This window comes from Syngnathus scovelli, chromosome 8, assembly GCF_024217435.2.
Source record: "Syngnathus scovelli strain Florida chromosome 8, RoL_Ssco_1.2, whole genome shotgun sequence".
NCBI classification, from domain to species: Eukaryota; Metazoa; Chordata; class Actinopteri; order Syngnathiformes; family Syngnathidae; genus Syngnathus; species Syngnathus scovelli.
The window spans coordinates 12,125,387-12,147,102 of record NC_090854.1 but is presented as its reverse complement, the minus strand read 5'-3'; the positions used below and the strand labels follow the sequence as shown (position 1 = coordinate 12,147,102).

At 41.2% G+C, this 21,716-nt stretch overlaps 4 protein-coding genes across 8 annotated transcripts in view; 1 reads left to right on the top strand and 3 right to left on the bottom strand.

The window, feature by feature from the left end:
* Positions 1 to 21,716, bottom strand: part of ofd1 (OFD1 centriole and centriolar satellite protein) — a 117,985-nt gene that overhangs the window by 40,090 nt on the left and 56,179 nt on the right. The window lies entirely within an intron of this gene.
* On the bottom strand, positions 46 to 5,400 carry gpr143 (G protein-coupled receptor 143). Its single transcript, XM_049728035.2, has 9 exons — positions 5,043 to 5,400; positions 4,134 to 4,243; positions 3,964 to 4,058; positions 3,547 to 3,639; positions 3,263 to 3,372; positions 3,069 to 3,177; positions 2,877 to 2,994; positions 2,388 to 2,643; positions 46 to 639 (listed from the first exon to the last, which is right to left on the bottom strand). Exons 1-9 carry the CDS (start codon positions 5,296 to 5,298, stop codon positions 536 to 538), a joined length of 1,251 nt encoding a protein of 416 aa, XP_049583992.1. The 5' UTR covers positions 5,299 to 5,400; the 3' UTR covers positions 46 to 535.
* On the top strand, positions 6,416 to 21,690 carry LOC125973641 (ankyrin repeat and SOCS box protein 9). Of its 4 annotated transcripts, XR_011087184.1 has the most exons (8): positions 6,418 to 6,825; positions 6,888 to 6,967; positions 7,503 to 7,610; positions 7,729 to 7,879; positions 7,951 to 8,085; positions 8,517 to 8,708; positions 14,073 to 14,165; positions 20,064 to 21,690. XR_011087184.1 is itself a non-coding variant. In XM_049728044.2 (7 exons), the coding sequence occupies exons 1-7, from the start codon at positions 6,759 to 6,761 to the stop codon at positions 8,913 to 8,915; spliced, it is 858 nt and encodes a 285-aa protein (XP_049584001.1). In that variant the 5' UTR covers positions 6,416 to 6,758; the 3' UTR covers positions 8,916 to 9,461. The 4 variants fall into 4 exon arrangements, 3 of the variants coding, with proteins under 3 accessions (XP_049584001.1, XP_049584002.1, XP_049583999.1); XM_049728044.2 differs by lacking the exons at positions 14,073 to 14,165; positions 20,064 to 21,690 and adding an exon at positions 8,788 to 9,461 and having other exon boundaries at positions 6,416 to 6,822; XM_049728045.2 differs by lacking the exon at positions 20,064 to 21,690 and having other exon boundaries at positions 14,073 to 15,981.
* mospd2 (motile sperm domain containing 2) lies at positions 11,174 to 21,681 on the bottom strand. Of its 2 annotated transcripts, XM_049728029.2 has the most exons (16): positions 21,533 to 21,681; positions 21,370 to 21,427; positions 20,667 to 20,822; positions 20,097 to 20,183; positions 19,837 to 19,991; positions 18,742 to 18,802; positions 18,617 to 18,655; positions 18,408 to 18,532; positions 18,065 to 18,253; positions 14,964 to 15,061; positions 13,231 to 13,324; positions 12,891 to 12,987; positions 12,521 to 12,641; positions 12,348 to 12,441; positions 12,189 to 12,230; positions 11,174 to 11,607 (listed from the first exon to the last, which is right to left on the bottom strand). In XM_049728029.2, exons 1-16 carry the CDS (start codon positions 21,563 to 21,565, stop codon positions 11,455 to 11,457), a joined length of 1,602 nt encoding a protein of 533 aa, XP_049583986.1. In that variant the 5' UTR covers positions 21,566 to 21,681; the 3' UTR covers positions 11,174 to 11,454. The 2 variants fall into 2 exon arrangements, with proteins under 2 accessions (XP_049583986.1, XP_049583988.1); XM_049728031.2 differs by lacking the exon at positions 12,189 to 12,230.

The window sequence follows — 21,716 nt, the reverse complement described above, 5'->3', positions numbered from 1 at the left end:
AATTGTCATTTCTTTGTTTTGTTCTTTTTAATCAAACTTTACAAATAATAAAAAATCTAAAATTTATTAAAAGGGTTTAAGAAATGGCAAGTCAGTCCAATGTTGAACAGAGTGCAATTTTGAGCAATCAAAAAAAAACAACTGTTTCATGAAGCAAATTTGAAGCTTCATTTTCCCATCAATAATAAACGGCCCAGTCTTATTGCACCTTGACCATGCCCTTGCACAACACACCTCAATCACTAGCAATGTAAGAAACATGTTTGCTACTTTATGAGAATAAAAACTAAAAAAAAAAACACATAATTGGTAGACTACAGCCATGATGCTAAATAAAATAAAAACTTATTGAGCAGAAAAGACTTAACTGTGAGTCGCCAAGCAGAAAACTTTTACCGTTCTCAAGGTCACTAGAAGCCACACAAGTGAATGAGAAAATGAGTTGTGTTACAGAGACTAAGGAGATCTACTGTTTTTTTTCTTTTTTTTTTTCTTTTCTTTTTACCAGCTGTAGTTAAGTGCGATGTGACGTTGGCTAGTGCTTCCCTGACGTCCCCAAGGATTCCTCATCAGCATCTATATCGGCATAGTCTGGTAGCTCGCTGGATATGTGGATTTCAACTGTGCTAGATTCTGAACCTAGCGAGACAAAACAGGGGAGGGGGCACCGTATTACTTATTTGTTTTAAATGCATTTTTCTTTTGCAAATGCATCCTGGGAAATACCTTTGCTAAATAAAAGACTAGGGTGGGAAATAAGGTGAGGTCATGACATTTTCTTTGAATGCATTGCATTGAATGCATTTGGCTAAAACAAAATGCCAAAATATTTCCCATCTTATAAATAAATGTGTACGCTAAATTGTCATTTGTGGCCCGTGTCATGCAGAAAAATTAGAAATCATCATGTGTGGATTATTCGAAAACCTCCAGACATGAGTGGAGAAAGATCATGCCAGTAAACGGACTACAAGTGAAAGCGAGGTAAGTTAAAAACATGAAATGTTGCATGCTATAAATGTAGAGTGTTTTTGGTAGAAATGACAATTTCATGAAAAATTGCATATGAATGCACAAAAAAAGAACGAAAGGAAATTACAATCAAAATATTGCACAACATATCAGTAATGTCAGAATACCATGGAAATATATCCACTAGTAGTAGTGGCCGTATTAGGATTAAGGATTACGATTTCCATCTGTTTTATTTTTTATTTCTTAGAGCTGCCTCTACCGGTATAGTACTCGTATTTTATCAATAGAAAAAATACAGTATCAAACTTCTATTGACTAGCTACTAGATAATTGACTTGTCTGCAACTCCTATTTTGTGTATGTTTGTGTGCACATGTTTTTTGAGCAGTAAAATATAACCCCCCCTCGACCAAATTCCCCCAACAGTTCAACTCGGACGTGCTAATTCCAACCTTCTGCCTTCCATTATTTCACATGGGCGGAAAAAAAAGAAATGCATGGAAATGGGACCAAATTAATCAAATGAATTAGTTCAACACATGCTGGTGTTATGAATGGTGTCATTTAATTCGGCTTTGGTAATTGCTTCAACATGTCTTTTTCTGGAGCAGGACATCACGTTGGCTGTCCCAGTGACGATTTCAATGTCAAGCCAAACAATGTGAGGAACAGAGACACAACACTGAGAGGGGCCAAAAAGGTGAGTGACAATCTCGGGAAGATACCACTGCGTCAGATTGTAAATCTATTTTGCAAATGACTCACAAGCTTGAGACATATTGGGTGCTTTCACTGGACCGGACCGGAACATAATGGAATCATCTGTGTTATATTATTCTGATTCATCATGAGCTGCTGGGATAACCATCACATGTCTCTCTTTTTTTTTTTCCCCCGCCCTAAGCAAAACAGGAAATGAAAAGCTAGAAGTGTGATGCAAGAGCAATCGTTTGCATCACACATTGTTTTTTGTTTCGTGACCAACAAGGGATGTCAGAAAACGTTCAGGACTGGTGTCACAAAAGAGTTATTTCTTCTTCCAACTAAAATTTGGACAAACAAACAGTTTGACTTTTCCCCCTTAAATTTGGCTTTTTTTTTTCTTAAGCTCACCCGTGTCCAATTATGAGCACCCTAGGCGTTACATGGTGAATAAGAAGCGAATTGATCCGTGGAAAGCAAACAATTATACAGGATGTGACGTGTACTCCAAGTTTTATTCTCATTATCTCCAGCAGAGGGCAGCAACAGTACCGGTAAATACAAAAACTTGATCACAGTGTGCAGAGTTCTGCATAAATAAAACCTCACATTTTAGGATGTTCCGTCAAATACAATAAGCAGTCCATTCATCCGTCATCACCAGCCCTCATACATCGGCGAGCTATTGGCGGCGCCGCGAGGCCAATTACCTTCTGAGAGGACGCTGATGGCGTCGGACTGCGGCTGCCCGTTGCCGTTCATGTTTTTCTTGGCCTCCTGCACGTGGCTCTGGTAGAGCAGGGCCGTGCCCACCATGGAGTTGTGTCCCCCTGCATTGGCCACTGACGTGGAGGCTGACTCCCAGGCCAGCTCTCTCCTCCCCCGCGGGCTCAGGTCCACATCGAAGCCCGTCCAGCCGTGGAAGGCCAATGTGTTGAGGAAGGCCTGCATGGGGTTCAAGATTCCCTGGGACGAAAAAGGACACACGGCAGTGAGGGTCTGCAGTATCGGGGCTATACGAACCTCATTTTTAGGTATCGGGTCTTGTGAAGGCTACTGATACCAGGCACCGATATTTAAGGTAAAACAAATTCAACAATATTTGTGGAAATATTCATAAAAGATATAATTTTAAAAAAAATCCCAAATAATTATCACTAATTAAACTATACAAGGAATTAGTGTGTTTCGAAATTTACCATGATAAACCATGTGATCAAGGCAGCATTTCTGATATTCCTGAGGCTGCTGTCATCGATGTTCCCCTGCATCTCCAGGTAGAAGAGAAGGCTCTCGTTGATGATGTTGGGACTCCAGCTGGAACATCACAACAATATGATTAGCACCAAAAAATACTGAAAACGCTCTAATGAAGAAGACCAAAAACCTACCAAATAAAGAACACCAGCATAATTTTAAAGAAACGTATCTTTATGGCGCTGGCTAGCCGCCGCTCATTTTCTGTGTAGATCCCTTGACGTCCTTTTAGCAATGATGTCACTGAATGAAGAAGAAGAAAAGAATGCCTTTTTTTTATATTTGTAAATTTGGGTCAGATAATTCTGATGTAGTCCAAAAAGCTGACCTGCGGATGTGGTCCGGTGGAAGAAGATGGGGTTAGCCACAAGGACTAAGAGCATGGGCGCATACGTGGTGACGTAGTGAGGGATGGCGTGCTGGAAGCCTTGTTCACAGCTGAACAAATAGGAAATACACAAAAAGTTCAATATCACAGGACACACAAAAAAAAACCCAAGAACATGGACATGTCTCATTAATGGTACTGAAAAGCATGGGCGTTAGCTTAGCATCGTGGAATTGACTCGCAGGAAGCGCTAAAATTGTGGAAGCTGAGCGTCAGGATCTTACTTGGAAATGGAAGGATAGTAGAGCATGGCTACGCCCTCGATACAAAGCAGCAAAGCCAGACCCCATGTGATCATGTGGTACAGGATAATGGTGCTGAGGGAGAAAGGAAACAAGTCATGGGACCACGCAACACATGCCGCGGCTGGCTCTTTGTCCTCGGCTCGGGTTTGATAATAAATCTCTTAACTAGTTCAAGTATGACTCCCTACTATGTACTAAGCAAGGAATTACATTCAGTCAAAAGAACTTTAAAAGCCGGGGGGGGGGGGGGGGGGGGTTCCAAACATTCCTGTAATTCTGCGTTTACACAAATGACCACCAAGCACACTATTGCATTTGCACAATTTATAATCTACTAAACACATTCCCTACATATCCTATAATTGACAGTTTCTTTTAAAAACAATTATGCTCCACCTGATTCCTGCAGACGTCTTGACCACCAGGAAGACGTCGATGGCGTAACAAAAGGTCCACCAGAACGAAGCGCTGTAGAACAACTGGATCCACATCTGCAAAGGTACAAGAGTGTGCCACCGAGCATCTTTAACCAACTGTGATTTTTTTTTTTTTTGTAGACAACTTACTGCGCTGCCGATACAGAAGACGTCCGGCAAAGTTTCTGTACTGTTGGCCTCGGAGATCTGTTCCACCGTGTTGGGCAGGCCCACCCAAAGAGAGGACCTCAAAATGATGCCTGGAGAGGTAACGCAAAGTTATTCACCAGCAACCTCAAACTGGTTCATTAGCCAAACTAATGTCAGTCATCAAATCGGAGCGAGTTCATACGACTTGTGCACATCGTTTCCTCTAAAGGCATCTGCTTTGAACAAATCAAATGCCATACCTCAAATAGACTCAAATAGTCTTCTCATTTCCCCTTTACTGTCAAACTGAAGTTTACAGTAACACTGTCAAAGCTTAAATTTGAACAAATAAAAGCCATACTACTTCAAATTGATGACTATTAGTTTCCCTTTACTACAAGTGATACATTCATTTGTTTGCAATAGACTGACTGGCATGTAAACATGACATTTGTGACGCTGGAATTTGCACAGAAAAATTAACGCCGCATATCAAATAAATGCCCCCCTATTTTTGGTGACCAGTGTGGAAAAATGAGTTGGGTGAGGATCCACATAGGAATTAGCTGCATCATAAACAAAATGAATGGATGGATGCATGGATGGATTGATGGATGGATGGATGCCAATTGTGCATATAATTCAGATAACTGTACAAGACACTTAGTACTGTATTTCAAAAATGGTTAAGTATCACATTATAACGAGAAATTTTAAAACAGTATTCAGGGCTTCTATTTTGAACTGGTTAGATGATGCAAGTGTACCTAATGTTGTGCATTACAGAAAACAACTTTTGCAGAAAATCAACTTGGATTAGAAGATACCCAAAAGTAGTTACAAAGTACGTCACTCTAAGTGTTAAAAAAAAAAAAAAAGGTTTGTATGATGCTAGCACGAAAAAGTCACCTGTGCATCCCAAAATGTCACACACGCTGATGATGAAGAGTATCCGTGATGAAGACGCGGGTCTGGGCAGCGGATACTGGCCGAGCCTCCTGTAGCCTTTTCTCTTGGGCAGAATCTGCAGCACGGTGAAAAGCACGCTCACGACCGCGCTGGCCGCTGTCACAATTCCGAACAAGAGCGGCTGGAAGGTGACCACCAGCTCGGTGGCCGCGTCCCGATTTGCGCAGCAGAACGTCTCCAGCCGCGGTGACGCCATGGCGGAGTCGGCCCGGCTAACTTCGAACCGACACGGGAAGGGAAAGGGGCAGGAAATCAAAGGCGTCCGCTTAGCCCAATTCTCGAAGTGATCACATGGTAGTGGGAGCGACATCATGTGCTTCCATTTAATCCCCCTGCAACTGCGCTTCAACTATGAAAGCAGCAATGTGCATGCGGGGTGCAACGAGGTAACTTTAAAGATAAATAATAATAATGATATATATTTACAAGTATTCACCAGAGGGACAGGTTTATATTCGACAAACTTTACACACTTTTTCGTAATATTTAGTAGTTTTTGCGTGCATGCATATGTGCATGTCGTCATTGTTTTGATTTATACATTTAAATAATCTTCGCCATCTTTTGTCTCTTGTGCAACACTGTTCTTTTGTAGATTTAATGTGAGTTGGAGAGTCAATTAGCAGCCCACTGCATTAGTGCACCACTATGGAGCTCATTAGTGTGTTATGTGACCTCTTGATAAGAACCATGGCGGAGTCTGTGTTTGGACAAGCTGACTAGCGAGTAAGGCTCGGCTCGTCCTTTTATGCACGGCTCGTTCCAAAGACTCTGTTTAATGACAAATTGGCAGTGCCAAACAATTCTGCTTCACAAGAAAAAATACAGAGGTTTATTACAATTCCTTAATATTTAGTTTGAAATCAATTAATATTGCAGAATAGAATTCCTTGCAATGATATTTAACTTTTTTAGTGATTGACATTGGTTCAAGGCTCCATCCCAGGGCCCCCATTATTTTTTAATTCTCCTAAAATTTAAACTAATGTAATATTTTTTTCTTTAAAATACAGAGGTTGACTACAATTCCTTACTATTTTTTGTAATTCAATTAATATTGAAGAATAAAATTCCTTGCAATGATATTTAACTTTTTTAGTGATTGATATTGGTTCAAGGCTCCATCCCAGGGCCCCCATTATTTTTTAATTCTCCTAAAATTTAAACTAATGTAATATAATGTAATGTAATATTTCTTCTTGTTCACCAATTGTCAATGGTGTCCTAATATGCATTCCTCAAAACAATGAGTCATTTGACAAATCATGTAACTTTTTTTTTTTTTTTTTGTATTTCCAGGTGTTTTAAAGAAAAAAAAAACAGACTACTACAATTGGGTTGGGTTCACCAGACTCCTCCCATCTGTCTCCTACTACACATTTTTGGTGTCAAATGTCGACCCAACTCCAACCTGCCAGCCGCCTCCCTCTCATTCGTGGGACCTCCATTGGCTGCGACACACCCACACCACCGAAACCGCCTGCTTCCTGGAGGGCAAATAGCTGCTCTGAACAGGAAATGACATCACAGCCCTTTTGTACGTCAAGAACCCAAAACAACATATGAGAAGCAGATGTGTTTTAGGCGTGTTTTGAAAAGAAGGGTAAAGTGGAGTGTGCAGAAGTGCTTTTAGTGCATGACTCATAGAGAAGAAGAATGTCAGGAGGCCATGAAGAGAGTCAAAGTGGAGCAAGTTTTTTCTTCTCCAATCCTCTGATGAGTGGTGAGTGAGACACTGTGTTTTTACAAGCATGCGATGGGAATGTGTGTGTATTGTCTACACAGATTTTGAAGCAGACTGGAGTCCAATTCATGATGCTGCATCAAATGGTCGCATGCTGACATTGCAAAGGCTCATTGCTCAGGTAACTCAGACTTCAAATAATTAATTTTCAGACTCACGAAGCTTATCAAACATCAACAGGGCTCATCAACTATTATACCAGCAGGCCTGCAGTTAGATTTTTCTCCTTTGTGCCAGCGTATTGTCTCTCTGTTGCTTTGTCTTTGATGCTTTGTGGCACTGTTGTGAGTGGCAGCCTTTTATGTATTGTTATGAAAATACACATTTCCTTAACTTTGCAAAGAAGAATTTTCTTAATTTTAAAAGAACAAAGATATAATATTGAAAAAAGAGTCATTTTGTTTTAATTATGAGAAAAAAAGTTGCTATATTGCAAAAAATAGAATAAAAAAAATCTCGTATTTATGAAAAGTTTTAACATTGCAAAAAGCTGTGACATGAAGTGTTCACAATTTTTGTCATTTTGAAGGAAAATAATTTACAAATCTTTTTGTGAAAATCTCCAATCATTTGTAAAATGCCAATCATTTCATGAATATATTTGTAATTTCACAATAATTCTTTTTTTGTAACGTGTGTGTCGTGTCGCTGAACAGGGCGTGTGTGTGAACTTGAGCACGTTGGACCAGGTCTCCCCCCTCCATGGAGCATCTTTACAGGGCCATGCAGGCTGTGTCAAGCTGCTGCTTCAACATGGTGCTAATGTTAGTACAACATCAAATTTGCAATGTCTGTGGTGCTGATTCAGCATATTCAGCACCCACGAACAGGTGTAGGTCAGCTATTCGTCTTAATCTGAGTGGTTGTATTTTGTATTAAAAGATAAACAGTTCGACGTTGGATGGACGAACAGCGCTGTCGGAAGCGTGCGGCCGGGGTCATGTGACCTGTGTGTCGTTGCTCCTTCGGCACAGAGCGAGGCCTATGGGGAGCAGCGTATCCAACTCTCCAATGCACGTGGCCGCATCTAAGGGTGAGATGTTCCCACACAAGTTTGGGGCGCCACAAATTTTACGTCTGTGTCTTAAAACGATGATTTTTCAGGTTACCCAGAATGCATTGAATCTCTCGCCCAGCACGGCGCTGACTTGGATCAGAACATTCATCAGTCTGGCACCCCGCTCCATGTTGCCTGCTCCAGTCAGCAGCTGACTGCTGTGAAGAAACTGCTTGAACTTGGTAAACATCCTGATTGACTAATTTGCTTAGCTACGGCTTACAATGCATCAGTGCCCTGTGACTAGCACTGAATAAAATTAAAATGTCTTGGCTATGACTTTATGTAAATCTGTATTTATGTGTGTGTGTATTAACACTAACCTAGAAAAAAAGGGGACTCGTGATGGCGCTGTGGGGAACGCCTAAGTCAGTGGGTTTAGCCACCTGTTTCCTACTTTTTGTTTTTATTTAACCATATTTTGGAAAATGAATTCTATTTTTCCATCTGGAGGGTTGCATTTTATTGTATATTGTTTTTAATCCATTTAATATTTTTTCTTATTATGAAAACAGCATGGCACCTATTATGGTCACATTTTAACAGAAGCAAAACCACAAAACAAACTTTGGAAATGAATACCTCTCACTAAGCCCTCTCTCTCTTCTTAAAGGTGCAAATGTAAATGTGGGCAGGTCCGGCGAGTCCCCCCTGCACATTGCCGCCCGCGCATCCAATCCAGAGATGGTGTCAGTTCTGCTGGAGCACGGGGCGGACACCTCCCTACAAAACCCGGAGGGCAAACGTCCTATGGACTTGGCGGCCTCCGATAGCGCTGTGGAGAAGTTGCTCAGACAAAGTGCAGGTATTACTTTTGAAACTCCTGTGTGAATAAGAGTTAAGTCAAATTTATACTTACTCGTGGGGGGGTCGCCCGCCTCCAGAAGTCCCGAAGTTGATGCAGCTGTGCCGCCTCCACATCAGGACCACTTTAGGCAAACACAGGCTGCATTCCATCAATCACCTCTACCTGCCCACAGTACTCAAAAACTATCTGTTATGGAAAACTTAAGCATTTATTTCATATCCTGAATACAAGTTCCATGTATTAGTACGCTTTTTATCCTCACTAGCAAGACATTCCAGCGCATTAGTACTTACTCGTAACCCCTCACACCCGTTTTCCTCTGGAACGGGCTTTCCATTTAATCTTCCCCGGCAAAGGGAGGCGGCTGCATTTCTCTGCTTTTCCAACAGAGGGAGCGCTCGCATAATCCTTGAGTACAAACATGACTTTGAAAGGATGTTTAATTGAACTACAAAGTCACATGAAGGTCAACGTCCTCCCCCAATCTCCAGTATGTTGTATTCATGAGCTGGCAGACGTTTTCTCACTTTCATCTCATCTTGTTGATGCTCCAAATAGATTTTTTCCCTCTTCCCAACCAGGCTTTGTGTGAGCCTTTCAACCTGAATTTACATGTTTTAGACAGCAGCATTTAAGAAGTGCTGTAGTTTTATCAAAAACTGAATTTCATGGTAAGCTTTGATATCAATTTTTTAGACTTAGTTACGTCGGTTTAATTATTCTTGTTATCTAAAATGTCCCGTATCCCCCCCAAATAAAAAATGACCGCAAAATTTATTTCTCATGCCATGAGAATGAAGTCATAGCAGCATGGTGATATCATGATTAGAGAGGTTCTGGCCTTGTATAGTATTTGCCCTGGCCTTCCCGTGGAACTGTAATATAAGGAGAAAATATTGTATCATAATTTCATTAGGATAAAGTTCCAAAAATGTCCAGCAGAAAAAATAAAGAAGCTGAATTGAATAAAAACTGCGCATTATCTATCCATTCGACTATGCACTTTGTTTACATGTTATTTTCAACAAATATATGAAACTATGTTTGTGTGGTATCAATTTAGGAAGACTCGTTTTTTTCTTGTGATTATGATGACAATCAAACCACATTCATTCATGCAGAAATGTAAGACATTTTGAAGGCTTCCTCTCACTATACATTTCATCAACTCCATCCAGAACATCCTTCTACTTAAATGCACCACTCATTCATTTTGTATTGATCCCTACTCCCATTCTGGCTGAATGAGTACATTCTGAATGGCCGTAGGTCACGCTAACATTGAGGCAGCTTTGATTTGATGTAAAATCAATGTCATCAAGGGGCTTGTGGCTCCTAATGCTGCCAGCGGAGAGACGCAGCATAGAATTAATGACGGGCGAAGCAATTACGGTGCCATGAATGTGTGGATGAAAGTCACATGGTTGTTTGCATTATTACATGCATCAAGTTGTTTTTTTTTGTGGGTTGTTGTAGTCCAAATCAATTTCTTTAAAAAAAAATTGTAGTTGCTTTATATCCATATTTTATGCACCCTCAAGAGTGTCCAAAGCAACAACACATTCAGGTTTTCCATCTGATAAAGGTTGGCAACAATTTGAAGTGCTCAAACTCAAAAGTAGGTTAGACCAGGCAGTCTCACAGGCCCCCACCAACAAACTTGTAGTAATCAACAGCATTAGCGTGCTCATTATAGCCGGAAATCATTCTACTCATCAGTGGAGCGTGTTTGGACATCACGTTGATAACCAAACCGGGGTGGTTGCTCGTCACGTGCCGTCTTGATTGCTTGGTGTGGGATCTTGTTGCAGATAAGGCAGATTGTCAATAAGCTACAAGGGGCCCGCGCACCCTCGTCCATGCGCTTGCCGCTAATTACTTGTGTATTTTTAGCGGGTCGACGCTGGCTAATTAAAAGCAATGGAGACCAAGATCTCCCGCGGCTCTGGCTCTACCAAATTTTCAATTAAACACATGCTAAGATAGAGTTTTTTTGGGGTTTTTTTTCGGTGAAAACAAACAAAATACAAATATTGCAATATTGTGGTCAAGTAGATTGTATCTGCACAGTCTGGTGGGTTCTGGCATGCGTGAAATGTGTGGTTGGTTGTACAGAGCTTCATTTCTGCGTCAACAGGAATTGGCATGGCCTGGTCTTAAAATTAATTTCACGCTTCAAATACATATGAGTTTGACATCTCATGATGTTTCTGCAATTTTGGAAGTTAACTTTTATTACATTGGCTATAAACGTATTATTTGGGCATCATCTTGGCTTCAGGTATTCTCTAATAAAATTAAAATCCAATTCTCAAACTGTTCAACTTTCCTTTTCCTGCAAGCCAAACAGTAGTACCAACAGTTAAGAGGTTAAGATGTTTTTTCCCCACATAGTATTTCATTTTTACTTAGGGAGTTTAATTGGTACTCCTACTTTCATCGTTTTATTTTAAGTATGTGACTTCTTTTGCCAAGGCTGCAAAGACTTGTGTTTATTTTCCTTATCTGCCATAGAGTATCATATAAAATGTATTGTACATATGGTCACAAAAATACATTTTTTTTTTCCCACCATATTTTTTGCAATAAATATCCTTTTCTGGCTTCATAAAATATCCTGCAAAATTGTTAAAAAAAGTCTTTGTTCTTTGTTGAGGGGCATCACAAAATGAGCCCGTCAATTTGGCGAAGGAAGGTCTTTTTAGGAGGAGGAGGGGGTTTGTTCTTTGTAGACGTACAGTGGTCAAGATAGTTGCTGGGATGATGACAACAGGAAGACACAGTACAGGTTGAGCACTAACAGAATCAGGACCAAGGAGACTAGAATCTTCTGGACCCACAAACATGTGTTGATGCTCTGCTGCAGCTGGGAATTGGACGTCATCAATCGCATCAGCTGGTGGGAGAAGAAAAACAGACTTAGGCCACTTGGCTTTTACACACAATATAGAAGAAGTTTTCAACGGAAACAGCGCTAGACAGAGATAGAGTAAAAGGTTACATGAAAAGATGATTTCCATTCACATAATTTCCTATTGGGAAAAATAACTGCAAAAAAAGTTGAGAGATTATTATTATTGGGAAATCCTGAACCGAGTTTGGGTGGCGTCACACTCTGACCCAAAGACCCTTAACTGTATAAAAACAAGTAATGCCTGTTAGTAGAGCAAAGAGTTGGTGAGCATTTAGCTTAGCGTTGCATTGTGACAGAAATGGCATTGCCGAATTGTCTTGCATGTAGGTTAATTATAAGTGAGCTTATCAGAGCTTCCACTCTGCCCTGATATTGATGAGCAAAATCAATTTGGGAGATCTCCAAAAAGACGTTTGGAGGGAGTCAGCCACGCTGTCTCGTTCTTCCGCACGCTAAGCTAAAATCCAATGAGGGAAAATGGGGAACTGAAATTTTCAGCTTCTTTGCAGGAAAGCATTAAAAAAAAAAAAAAAAAAAAAAGCCTTCAATCAGTCCATACTTACTAAGCTGTCATCCGGTGCCAGGTAGCCTATCTGTGCAACATGCTATGAAAATACAAACAGACATTGCACCGTGACCGTAGCCAGGAAGCAGACTTTAGCAACATATTAAAAGTATGCCTTGGCTCTCTTTATGTTGTACTAATATATAATTGTAATTACCGTCATGTTTATATCCTTGCTGCTTCCGACATCGCCCGCCTCCCACTGAGGGCTTGCTGCGGGTTTGACACTTTCCAGAACATGGCAGCGTAACCTTGAGAGAAAAAAAAAAAGAAACTCAAACGAGACCATCAAGGAAATCTCCAAACCAATAGTAGGGCTACAAATGGTACCTGTGCTCCATGATTTTAGTCTTTTGTACTTCCTTCCAGAACTGCCCAAGTTCTTGAGGTCCTACGTTGTCCATCTCAGCGGCCATCACCAGGAAGCGATCCTGGGGGGACGCCTGAGACCCTGGACGAAAAAAAATTATGAAAGCAAACCTTTTAAAGCGTGAGGAAGCAGCGGATGTCTTTTCATGCCGCTTTGGGCCTGTCAGTCAAAACAAGACAAGCTTTTCTTGATGATGTCTGGCATCATGGGACTTGTCCTCACTTAAGCACAAGTCATGTTCATGGAACAGAAATGTCAGGCACTTTGGAGGGCCAACCCATGAGATTGTTTGGAAGCATTTAGTAAGATCCAGTAAACTTGGAACGGTACCTCCATGTAGGGACACCACAATATCGATTGAGGCGCCGGGTTCACAGATGCTACTGCTCGGCTTCACCCTGTACTTCTCTGGTGCTGTGGTCCGTACCTGTCGAGGAACAGCCAGCGTTCTCATATCACTAAATTGTTAGCACCCCATTAGGAGGAAAAATAGCACTTTATAGTATTATGTTGTATAAAAACATACTTTGATAACACCCCCACATTTAAGCAGTGTTCTAGCTATATATACAATTTTCACTTTTGACGGGTGGAACTCATCCTCCGTGATAATCGGGGGTTCACTGCAATTCGTTTTAGCTTGAATGATCTGCTAGAAGCATGCGCTCACCTTGAAGGTCAAAGGGTTTTTGGTCACATTGCTCAGGATAATGAGGCTTTTCTTCTCTGTATCTCCGCAACCAAAACTGAGCTCTTCTGCAGGGCTGCAAGAGGGAAAAAAAAAACCAAAAAACTGTTGTCTGTCTGTTTTGGGACTCATTCTAGAGAATTTAATCTAGGTCATGCTGACATACAACAAAGTAGAGCCCATTTAGCACTTTTCTATTATGCCAGTATTGTCGTATTACCGCCATCATACTTTCGTTTAATTGTATCATCACAACAACATACATGTGCACACTCACTCGGCTTTGATTTTTAATGACCTTTTTCCAAACATAGGTGCAGCCTCATTGAGTTGAGAGAAGGTGAAAGGTGACCTCATTCATAATTTTGCCAGAAGAGTGACAGTTGAGAATGTTGCCTGTTAAGTTTAAGTTGCAAATCTAAACAAACTTGATTGCGCAATCAAAAGCGTTCGACCTTACAGGTTCTACGTTCATTTTTGTGGTTTGGGTAAGCAGTGATGTCATTTGTAACATTCTGCCCCTTGGGTCACATTCCACCAGCTCATTCAAAGAGGGGCTCCCTCTGCGGCTCATCTTCAGCTCTTCTAGACGCCCTTACAGGAATTACACAATTACCTGATAGAAACAGGAAAGAGCTCATTTGGGAAAATCTGTAACGAGACGCCCACTCCGTCGTTATCTTATCAACCCACAAACAATGCTATAAAACACTTAGGGCAGCGGTGGGGGCAAATCCATTCTCTTTCTCTTATCAAGTTAGCTAATGGAGGAACTGCTGTGCGTTTTCATCTTTTTCATGTCCATGTGTGTTATTTGCCCACAGCACTCAAAGTGAATCTCAAAGTTGAGTGACGCTTGGGCGAAAGAGGCGATCAAAGAATCCCTGCCCTCTTCTCTCCGGGGGAAGCATTAAAAAGTAAGTAACACAGCTCGCAAACATTGGAGCATTTAAGACTGGCTGCAATTGGCCTGATTCGTAGCCTTGAGCTGTCAACATCCTCACTTCAAAGCGGCTACGTACTCGGAAACAGATCTTGACGGCAAGCTCTGACTAATACTTGCTCGTTTGTACCGATACCTAGTATTGATACTCGCCCATCCCTAAAAAAAAAATATTTTAATCAATATAAGCAACTTTCTGCTTTTTTTGCAAGTAGCTTCTCTCGAGTGTGTTATCGCAGTGTACAAGACAGTTAATTATTTTACTAGGAAAATATTTTGATCAAGCTGCTACACGTGATCCTATTGAACCATTTCCTAGACTTTTGTTTGGGAAAGAAAAATCAAGCTCCATTGACAATTGCGAGATTACAGGAAGTATGTATTTCTCCTCCAATAGTAGCCAGGTGTGTGTTTACTAAATTGAAGAGGGGGACAAGTTAGGACGTCAAATTTTCTGACTGCAAGATGCCGTATCAAAGTGACAGTTCACAATTGCGACAATATCCTGCTTCATTGGGTTGAGTATAACAGCAACAGATGGATGATTTTTTTTTTTACGGGTGCCTTGTAGCAATAAATCCACTTAATAGCTTTCCACAGAAGTCTTCCGTCACTCCAGATTTTTCTTCCAAGCTTGAATTCTTTTTAGGTCAGCGTTGAACTATGGAATGGTCCATACTACCATTTTTTTCCCTCAAGATGTGTATATTTGTGGAAAAATATTTGATGAGATTGTGATGGAAAAAATGTGTTAATTGAGGGCCATGAGTACCTGATGTCCAGCAGAGTGCCTTTAAATGTGGTCACGGGTTTCCTGGCTCCTTTGATGCGGTTGTCAACCTTCTCGCTGGTGTCTTCCAGGAAATTCACCTGCAGAGAAAATGGACTCTTAATTAAAAAGGACACACGGAAAAGCAACGACGTTGTGGCATTGGTGAGCTCTGGACTCAGCATGCCGTGACTGAAGGGGGATAATTGCGTAAAAGATATAATTTTCTTGGAAACCCCCTTTTGAAGGTCCCAAACTTGTACTCATTTAAAGCATGCAAAGTTCAACAAGCAGCATGTCCATTTGAGAATGCAGAACTAAGATAACCCACAGACTTGTGACTTGGAAAAGGCAAAAGTGGAGCACGTACACACACTTTGGCCTGAATCATCCCACTGCAAGATCGTGACAGGATGTTGATTTTGACGATGTTTGCATAAAATGACGGAAAGAGAAAGCAGATGGGAGGTGGTCTTTGTTGTTCCTGGAGAGGGGAGGGGCGCGGTTATTGCGCTCACGTGGTTGGGATGCGTAAGCAAAGGTGAGCGGACTTTGCATGTGATGGAAAAATGAGTGACTCATAGGGGAAGTGTGTGTGTGTGTGTGAGTGATTCGAGCAACATGCAAGCTTGAGATGACCACTTTCGCAAGAATGAAGACATTGAGATAAGCAGCTGCTAAGAATAAAACTCAATTTATTCGTCGTTATCATTTTTAAGTGCAAACATGATACATTCCAAGAATTAAAAAGTAGATTCAATGTTAACACATGCCTAAATCAATTTTTCAGTCTAAAAATCAAAATACATCAGTATTAAGATGATCAAAGGCACTGCTACTACAGTATTTGTAAAACCGATACAAATGTTTGTTCGGATCATAAAAAAAAAGCAAATCAAAATCCTAATTAAGATTAACAATGGCAATGAATACGATGATCGGCATATTTTGATTGCTTGAAATGTTATCAGATGAATGAAGTGCAGCGAATGCGACTTGTGCGGTCGTACATTTTGAGGAGGAGAGAAAAGCTGATTGGTGCTCATCATCGTGTTGTTTGTAGGCTTTCTCTCCAAGGCACTTGGGTTGATTTGGTCTACTGTTTTAAAACAGTAACTCATTTAGTACTTTTACGGGGTATTTGAGGGTAAAAATATTGTGCTATCGTTGGGTAGGAGTGCCGGTTGGTGGGCGACAGGAGTGCATTTTGGCGATTGTCTAAAAAAAAAAAAAAAACAGGCTTTCTGTAGCCTTCGTTCCTTCATAAAAACAAAAAGTCATTCATGTTGTCAGGTCCTTGAAAGGTTGAAATGTAGAGGGTGAAATAGAAATCTCGCATCCGGGACGGACTCAAAAGTGAGCCCGCTCACATGAGCAGCCGGCGGAAATCTTGTGCAGTGTGAACGCCGTAAGTGGGTGCAGTAATCCTACGCTGCATCACCACCTCCAGCCCTTGTTTCAAAAAAGAGAAAGAGGCAATTAGCTTCCGAGTCATCGAGTATCGTGACGTCGGGATCCCACGCGATCTTGTCTGGAAGGGGGGACAGATGGTGGGCGAGAGCTGGCTCCATTAGGCAGGCTGGTTGGTATGTGAAAGCATAGGACAACCACTGCAGACGCTTTTTTTCCTCCATGCTTCAACTTTCCACCAACGCTGTTGTAAAATTTCTTCTTGGTTACAATGAATGATTTGAATAGCAAGGGGAAATAATCACCTGTGGCAAATTGACTTTCAGAGTTCAGGTTCATCATGGAGTTGGACTTTGGATGTATTTTCAACAAGCTTTAAACTGGTCTTGGTTTTGTTGACTCGTTCCCAACCTGCTTTGGTTTTAGTCTTGACTCTGTTTCAACCAAAGTCTTAGTCTTGCCTTTGTCTCTCAAAGGGTTGGTCTTAATTAACTCAGTCTAAATATCTTTGACTATATCTATTTGTTGAAGTCTTAGTTTTAATTCTCAACCCCTCAAAGCTTTGGTCTTGACTTGGCCCATCAAGGTGTTGGTTCTTGAATCCATCTTAATGCTTCAAGATGTTTCTCGGCTTTGTCTCAAGACCTGAACACTTTGGTCTTGCCACCTCAAAGTCTTGGTCTTAATCCTATGTCAACGCCTCAAAGTGTTTGTCCTAACTTTGACTCAAGATCTCAAAACCGTGGTGTTGACGTTGTCAGTCCACTTTTTCCAGCACCAATAAAGTATAATTAACTTTTAAACAACATTATTAACTGATTTGCATGTCTCGACTTAATCTGTTCTGCATGGTCAATGTGGTATTAGTATACAATGAATTCTCTTATTCATGTGGAATTCAAAGCCTGTGGGTTTTGGTGTTTTCAGCGGTTACGTTTTAAGTTGAGTGCAAGTGGTGTTGGCTGCCAACAGGAATAGTATAAATGTAGGCGCATTAAATAACCCCAACTAGAACATCAAAAGGCTGTCTGATAGTGATGAACTTTCTGCCGGGCATTGATTTCATGCAGGCTTATTTTGCACACGGGGTAACCAAATAGATTGTGAGTGAGCTGCAATAACGGTAAAGTAGAGTGAGAGGGAGTTGGACAGAAGATGTGGATGTGGGCCGTATTCCCTCTAGCAAGTGTCTTTAAAGGACGTCCAGTTATGTGGGCGACCGGTCTTCCAGTATTACATCACACTTGACTTAGCCCAAACAAGGATGGATGTGAGATGACGACAGACACTTTGACATCATTGCAATTGAAGATGCTGAAAGTCACCTTCATGAGTGGGAGCTTCCAAATTTGAATATTGAAGCAAGCTCCGCAGAGAGTCTGTACACACTGTAATCCTCGTCTTACCTTTTGTACGTATTAGAGAACAACAACGGTCTAGCATTTTTGTAATGAATCATTAAGATTAACTAATATACTGTATTTTGTCAACTAGTGACCACGTCTGTTATAGTAGACGAGGTACAGCCCATGAAGAGCATTCATTCAACAGCTGAGCCCATTTAAACTCAGTTGCTAACCAAAACAGCATCACCTACCATGGCAGCCATTTTGTAAATCAGTTCTGATTGAGTAACCTTAACCCTAAACAGCTGCTATTTGTGGAAAGATGGTAGATGAAAGGGGGAGCGATACCTTTTTGGGCTTGGCCACAACCTCAGAGTTGAAGCTGGACTCGAGGCCATCTTTGCTCTCCGGCTCGCTCTCTTTACTCTCGATCTCTTTGCTCTCGATCTCGTCCTCGCTAACGATGGGTCCGTTGTCGCTGATGGGCGTCTGGAAGTCGTCATCGGGGAGAGGAGGGTAGCTGTACTTGAACAGGTCCTGAAATGGGCCCAGAGAGCTTATGTCAACATGGGAGGGTGTTTTGAAGGCACATCAAGTATTTAATGAATATGTATCTATGCAGACTAAGTTAGATACAATAGATAAAAATGATCAAAGTAAGAAACCATATAATTTTTGTCGCTCCACGTACATTTCCTCCCATGTGGGGCGGTAGGTACTCTGGGTTAATGTACGACTGGAGTTCAGATCTAGATGCAAATTTAAGCTTGCTGATGGCCTCTGGACCCAACCACGTTTTCACAATCTTCCACGCGGCTACATAAGGGAGAGAGCAAGAGAGGTGGGTTAGGGACAGGAACGAGATTTGAACGTTACCAACACGCTGGGGCTGACTCTTACCGTTCATGATCCAAGGCATTTCCACAATAATCATCATGGCTGAAATCACACAAGAAGTTGTTTTTAGCTCAATACAAAAAAAAATGGACAAACGCAAAAATGTTTTGGCTCATTGTTTTACTTACAGAGCAACTTGGGATAATAAATTTTGAAGCAATTGACAACATACTTCACAAAGTCCATGTCCTGCAACAAAGTGATACTTTAAGCGTCAGCGCACAAACATTCCTTTTGCATTGTTGGCAATGTTGCGCTATTAAGTCATGTGTGCACACCTAAAAGCCACAGCTCGTGTATAATCAGAGGAAAAGTCATTTGTGTGCCGAGAAAAACTTTCTCAGTATTGTTGCATTAAAAACGACTTTGTTGTTCTAATAATAATAATGTAATTATTATTTTTTATTTTAGGTTTGTGTGGGGAATTTACCATTAATTTGTTAAATGTCAGACTTTTTCTTATGTTTTCAGAATGGCTATAAAATATAATTACTGTAGGTCTATTTATTTACAAGAATAAATTATTGGCACTCTGTAGTTGGGATAACATAACATACATATTTGCAGAAAGACTGCTTCATATTTGTCTTCATCTTTTGACACCATAAAGAGGACGCGCATTTTATCGATTAATTACAAAAATAATTGGCGGAATAATAGACTTGGCTCCGAGCCCCAAGGAATCCATGATGGATATTCAGCGTAGCGTTCCACGCTGACTGCAATCATCACGACAAGAGATTTATCAATAGAGGCGACCTGAAGGGGCTCAAATAATTGGCAGGCGTCCTCATTGCTATGCAGTGGACGCTCGCGCGCTCCTCGGCCTTAACAAGATCATACTGAACAGCAGTACTCTGGCTCCCGCTGAGGCTTGGCTTCCCGACCAGATTTTCTAAACTCTTCATTTTGTATGCACGCTCTATAGCTGTTTTTTTTCTCTCTTTTTCTTTCTATGCATCTCGCTGGTTTAGGCCCGAAACTCGTTTGTACGCTGGAGAGCTGTGTGAGGGTGCTCACGTCTGTGACACGGCGCGTTCCAGGATTAGAAAGCCCCTTGAATTGACCAACGGGATTTAAAGGTTATTTTAATCTCCAAAGAGTAAAACCACTGAAGAGCGTCAGTCCCTGCGAGTGGAGCTGATGAGGACTTCACAGCAGCTTAATGGCTTTTTTTCCCCCCTCGCATTCTGAATAAAATCTAGATGACAAAGAAAACTTACTATATTGCCCAGGCCAGAGTCTGACATGTCAAAAACAACTGTCATGGGCATCCCAGGTTCTTTCTTGACATTTCGCTCCAGCCAGAAAGCCACGTACTTTTTCTTGTCAATGATTGTTTTTGCATCCTTCACATGCAGCTTTACCTTAAACCACACTGGGGATATGTAAACAGACATTTTCAGTGATTTGCATGTAATAGAATATCTTTTTGTTATCCCAACAAAAGGGTGAAAGGAAACGGCTCAAGTGTCCTACATACAAAGCTTGTTGCCCTCTCTGTCGTATCCATGGAGGAACACCGCACCGGTCTCAAACATCCACCTGGGAATGGAACTCTCCGAGAGATCTGAGGGAGAAAAACAAGCCTGTTAGACGATGACTTCACAAATGTGGCTCGTATTTGGGAAGCTCAACACGTCGCCTGAACCTCAAACTGTGGCGAGGGCAAGAACTAAAACAAGTCTGGCAAGTTGCCTTCATTACAATCACAAAGAACTATGATTAGATTTCAAGAGAAAATCACACTCATTTAAGGACAAGATATCTGACCTCTGACACAGATTTATAATCACATTCCCTTAAAACAACTGACTGACAAATTTTATTTGCCGGATTAAAGACTACCCCAGAGCAAAGAAACCCCTCAGGGTATTTAGACAGTGAGGTTTGTTGTTAGAGGCGGACTATTCATAACGTTTAGCACACAATGGAACTCTTGTGTATGGGTGTCCGAGAAGAAGCAGGAAAGGCACTGATCTGACAACCGGCGTCAACAGCTCCATTGACAGGAAGAGTTGAAACCCACCCGACCCCGACCCGGTCCCCTCACCGTTCACGCCGTACTCTTTCCTCCAGTGGAAACTCTCATCAATCATTTTCAAGGCGTCGTCCACCACGTAAAGTCGCCACATCAGGTAGCCCTCCACCAGGGAGTTGTCCTTCTGTAGTCTGTCCACATCTCTTTGGTCATATTTGTCTGATGAATCTGACATTTAAATGGACATCTTTTTTTAACTCTAATGATCTGGCTAAGAATCAACAAACATCAAATATGTAGCATACATTAGTGACTCCCATTGTACTGTAAGGAGATTGGAAAATGATGTTGTACCTAGTGTATAACAAGTTAATACATATAGTGAAAGGCAAAACAATAAAATGCTCTTCCGCAACTAATTATGTTCCTCAGTTCAATGTAGGGAAACAGTTAGTCTAAAGCACAGTGAAATCTTCCTATCAAAGGGGACCTTTGAGTTTTAATAGTGTATTATGATTGTGTTGTGGTTAAAGGATTTTAAGATCTAAGACTTTATTTGTGTTCAGAATTACATCAAAGCTAGTATAAATGTGGATGAAATAAAGTAAAAGTATGTGTGACTGATTTAGGTGGTACTCTAAAGCTTATCTGGACCCTTCGTGATGATATCATCATGGCGTTGTGTCACGTTTTTCACAGTAGTTATTATAGTTAACGTGTAATAACTAGTTTGTATGCATGTACAACCAAAAGTGAAACACCATCACTCGCTTACCTTTGAGGAATTCATTCTTAAATCTCTCTCTCGTCTGCTCAATTTTCTCCTCAATGTCCTGCCATATGAGAGTTTATGGAAGTTTACACACGCGTTCAAAAAGAAAAACTACATAAATGAATTGAATAATGCGATCCAGATTCACATTTTAATGTTGGAATACCTGATCTCCAAGGTTTTGTTCTGTTTCAGCCATGGCCAACTGTCACCGGCGCGTTTCCTTCCCTCTGACAGTTGCTGGTTAGCTCGTTCGCTACCTCGCTGCAGTTGGGGTGAATCACTGTAAAGTAAGAAACTGACGCCCGAACGAAGCCATTTTGGCTCAAATCGTTGGCCACTCCTCTCCG

Bases quoted from the DNA above. Each gene is read 5' to 3' on its own strand.
- LOC125973641 (XM_049728042.2), top strand. From the start codon at position 6,759: ATGTCAGGAGGCCATGAAGAGAGTCAAAGTGGAGCAAGTTTTTTCTTC. The intron at 7,611-7,728 runs GTTAGTACAACA...TTGTATTAAAAG, and splicing joins TGCTTCAACATGGTGCTAAT to ATAAACAGTTCGACGTTGGA. The intron at 8,086-8,516 runs GTAAACATCCTG...CTCTTCTTAAAG, and splicing joins GAAGAAACTGCTTGAACTTG to GTGCAAATGTAAATGTGGGC.
- gpr143 (XM_049728035.2), bottom strand. From the start codon at position 5,298: ATGGCGTCACCGCGGCTGGAGACGTTCTGCTGCGCAAATCGGGACGCG. The intron at 3,640-3,963 runs GTGGAGCATAAT...TTTCTCCCTCAG, and splicing joins AAGACGTCTGCAGGAATCAG to CACCATTATCCTGTACCACA. The intron at 640-2,387 runs GTAATTGGCCTC...TTGTCTCGCTAG, and splicing joins CATCAGCGTCCTCTCAGAAG to GTTCAGAATCTAGCACAGTT.
- mospd2 (XM_049728029.2), bottom strand. From the start codon at position 21,565: ATGGCTGAAACAGAACAAAACCTTGGAGATCAG. The intron at 20,823-21,369 runs GTAAGCGAGTGA...TTTAAATGTCAG, and splicing joins TAAGAATGAATTCCTCAAAG to ATTCATCAGACAAATATGAC. The intron at 20,184-20,666 runs GTGAGGGGACCG...TTTCTCCCTCAG, and splicing joins GAAAGAGTACGGCGTGAACG to ATCTCTCGGAGAGTTCCATT.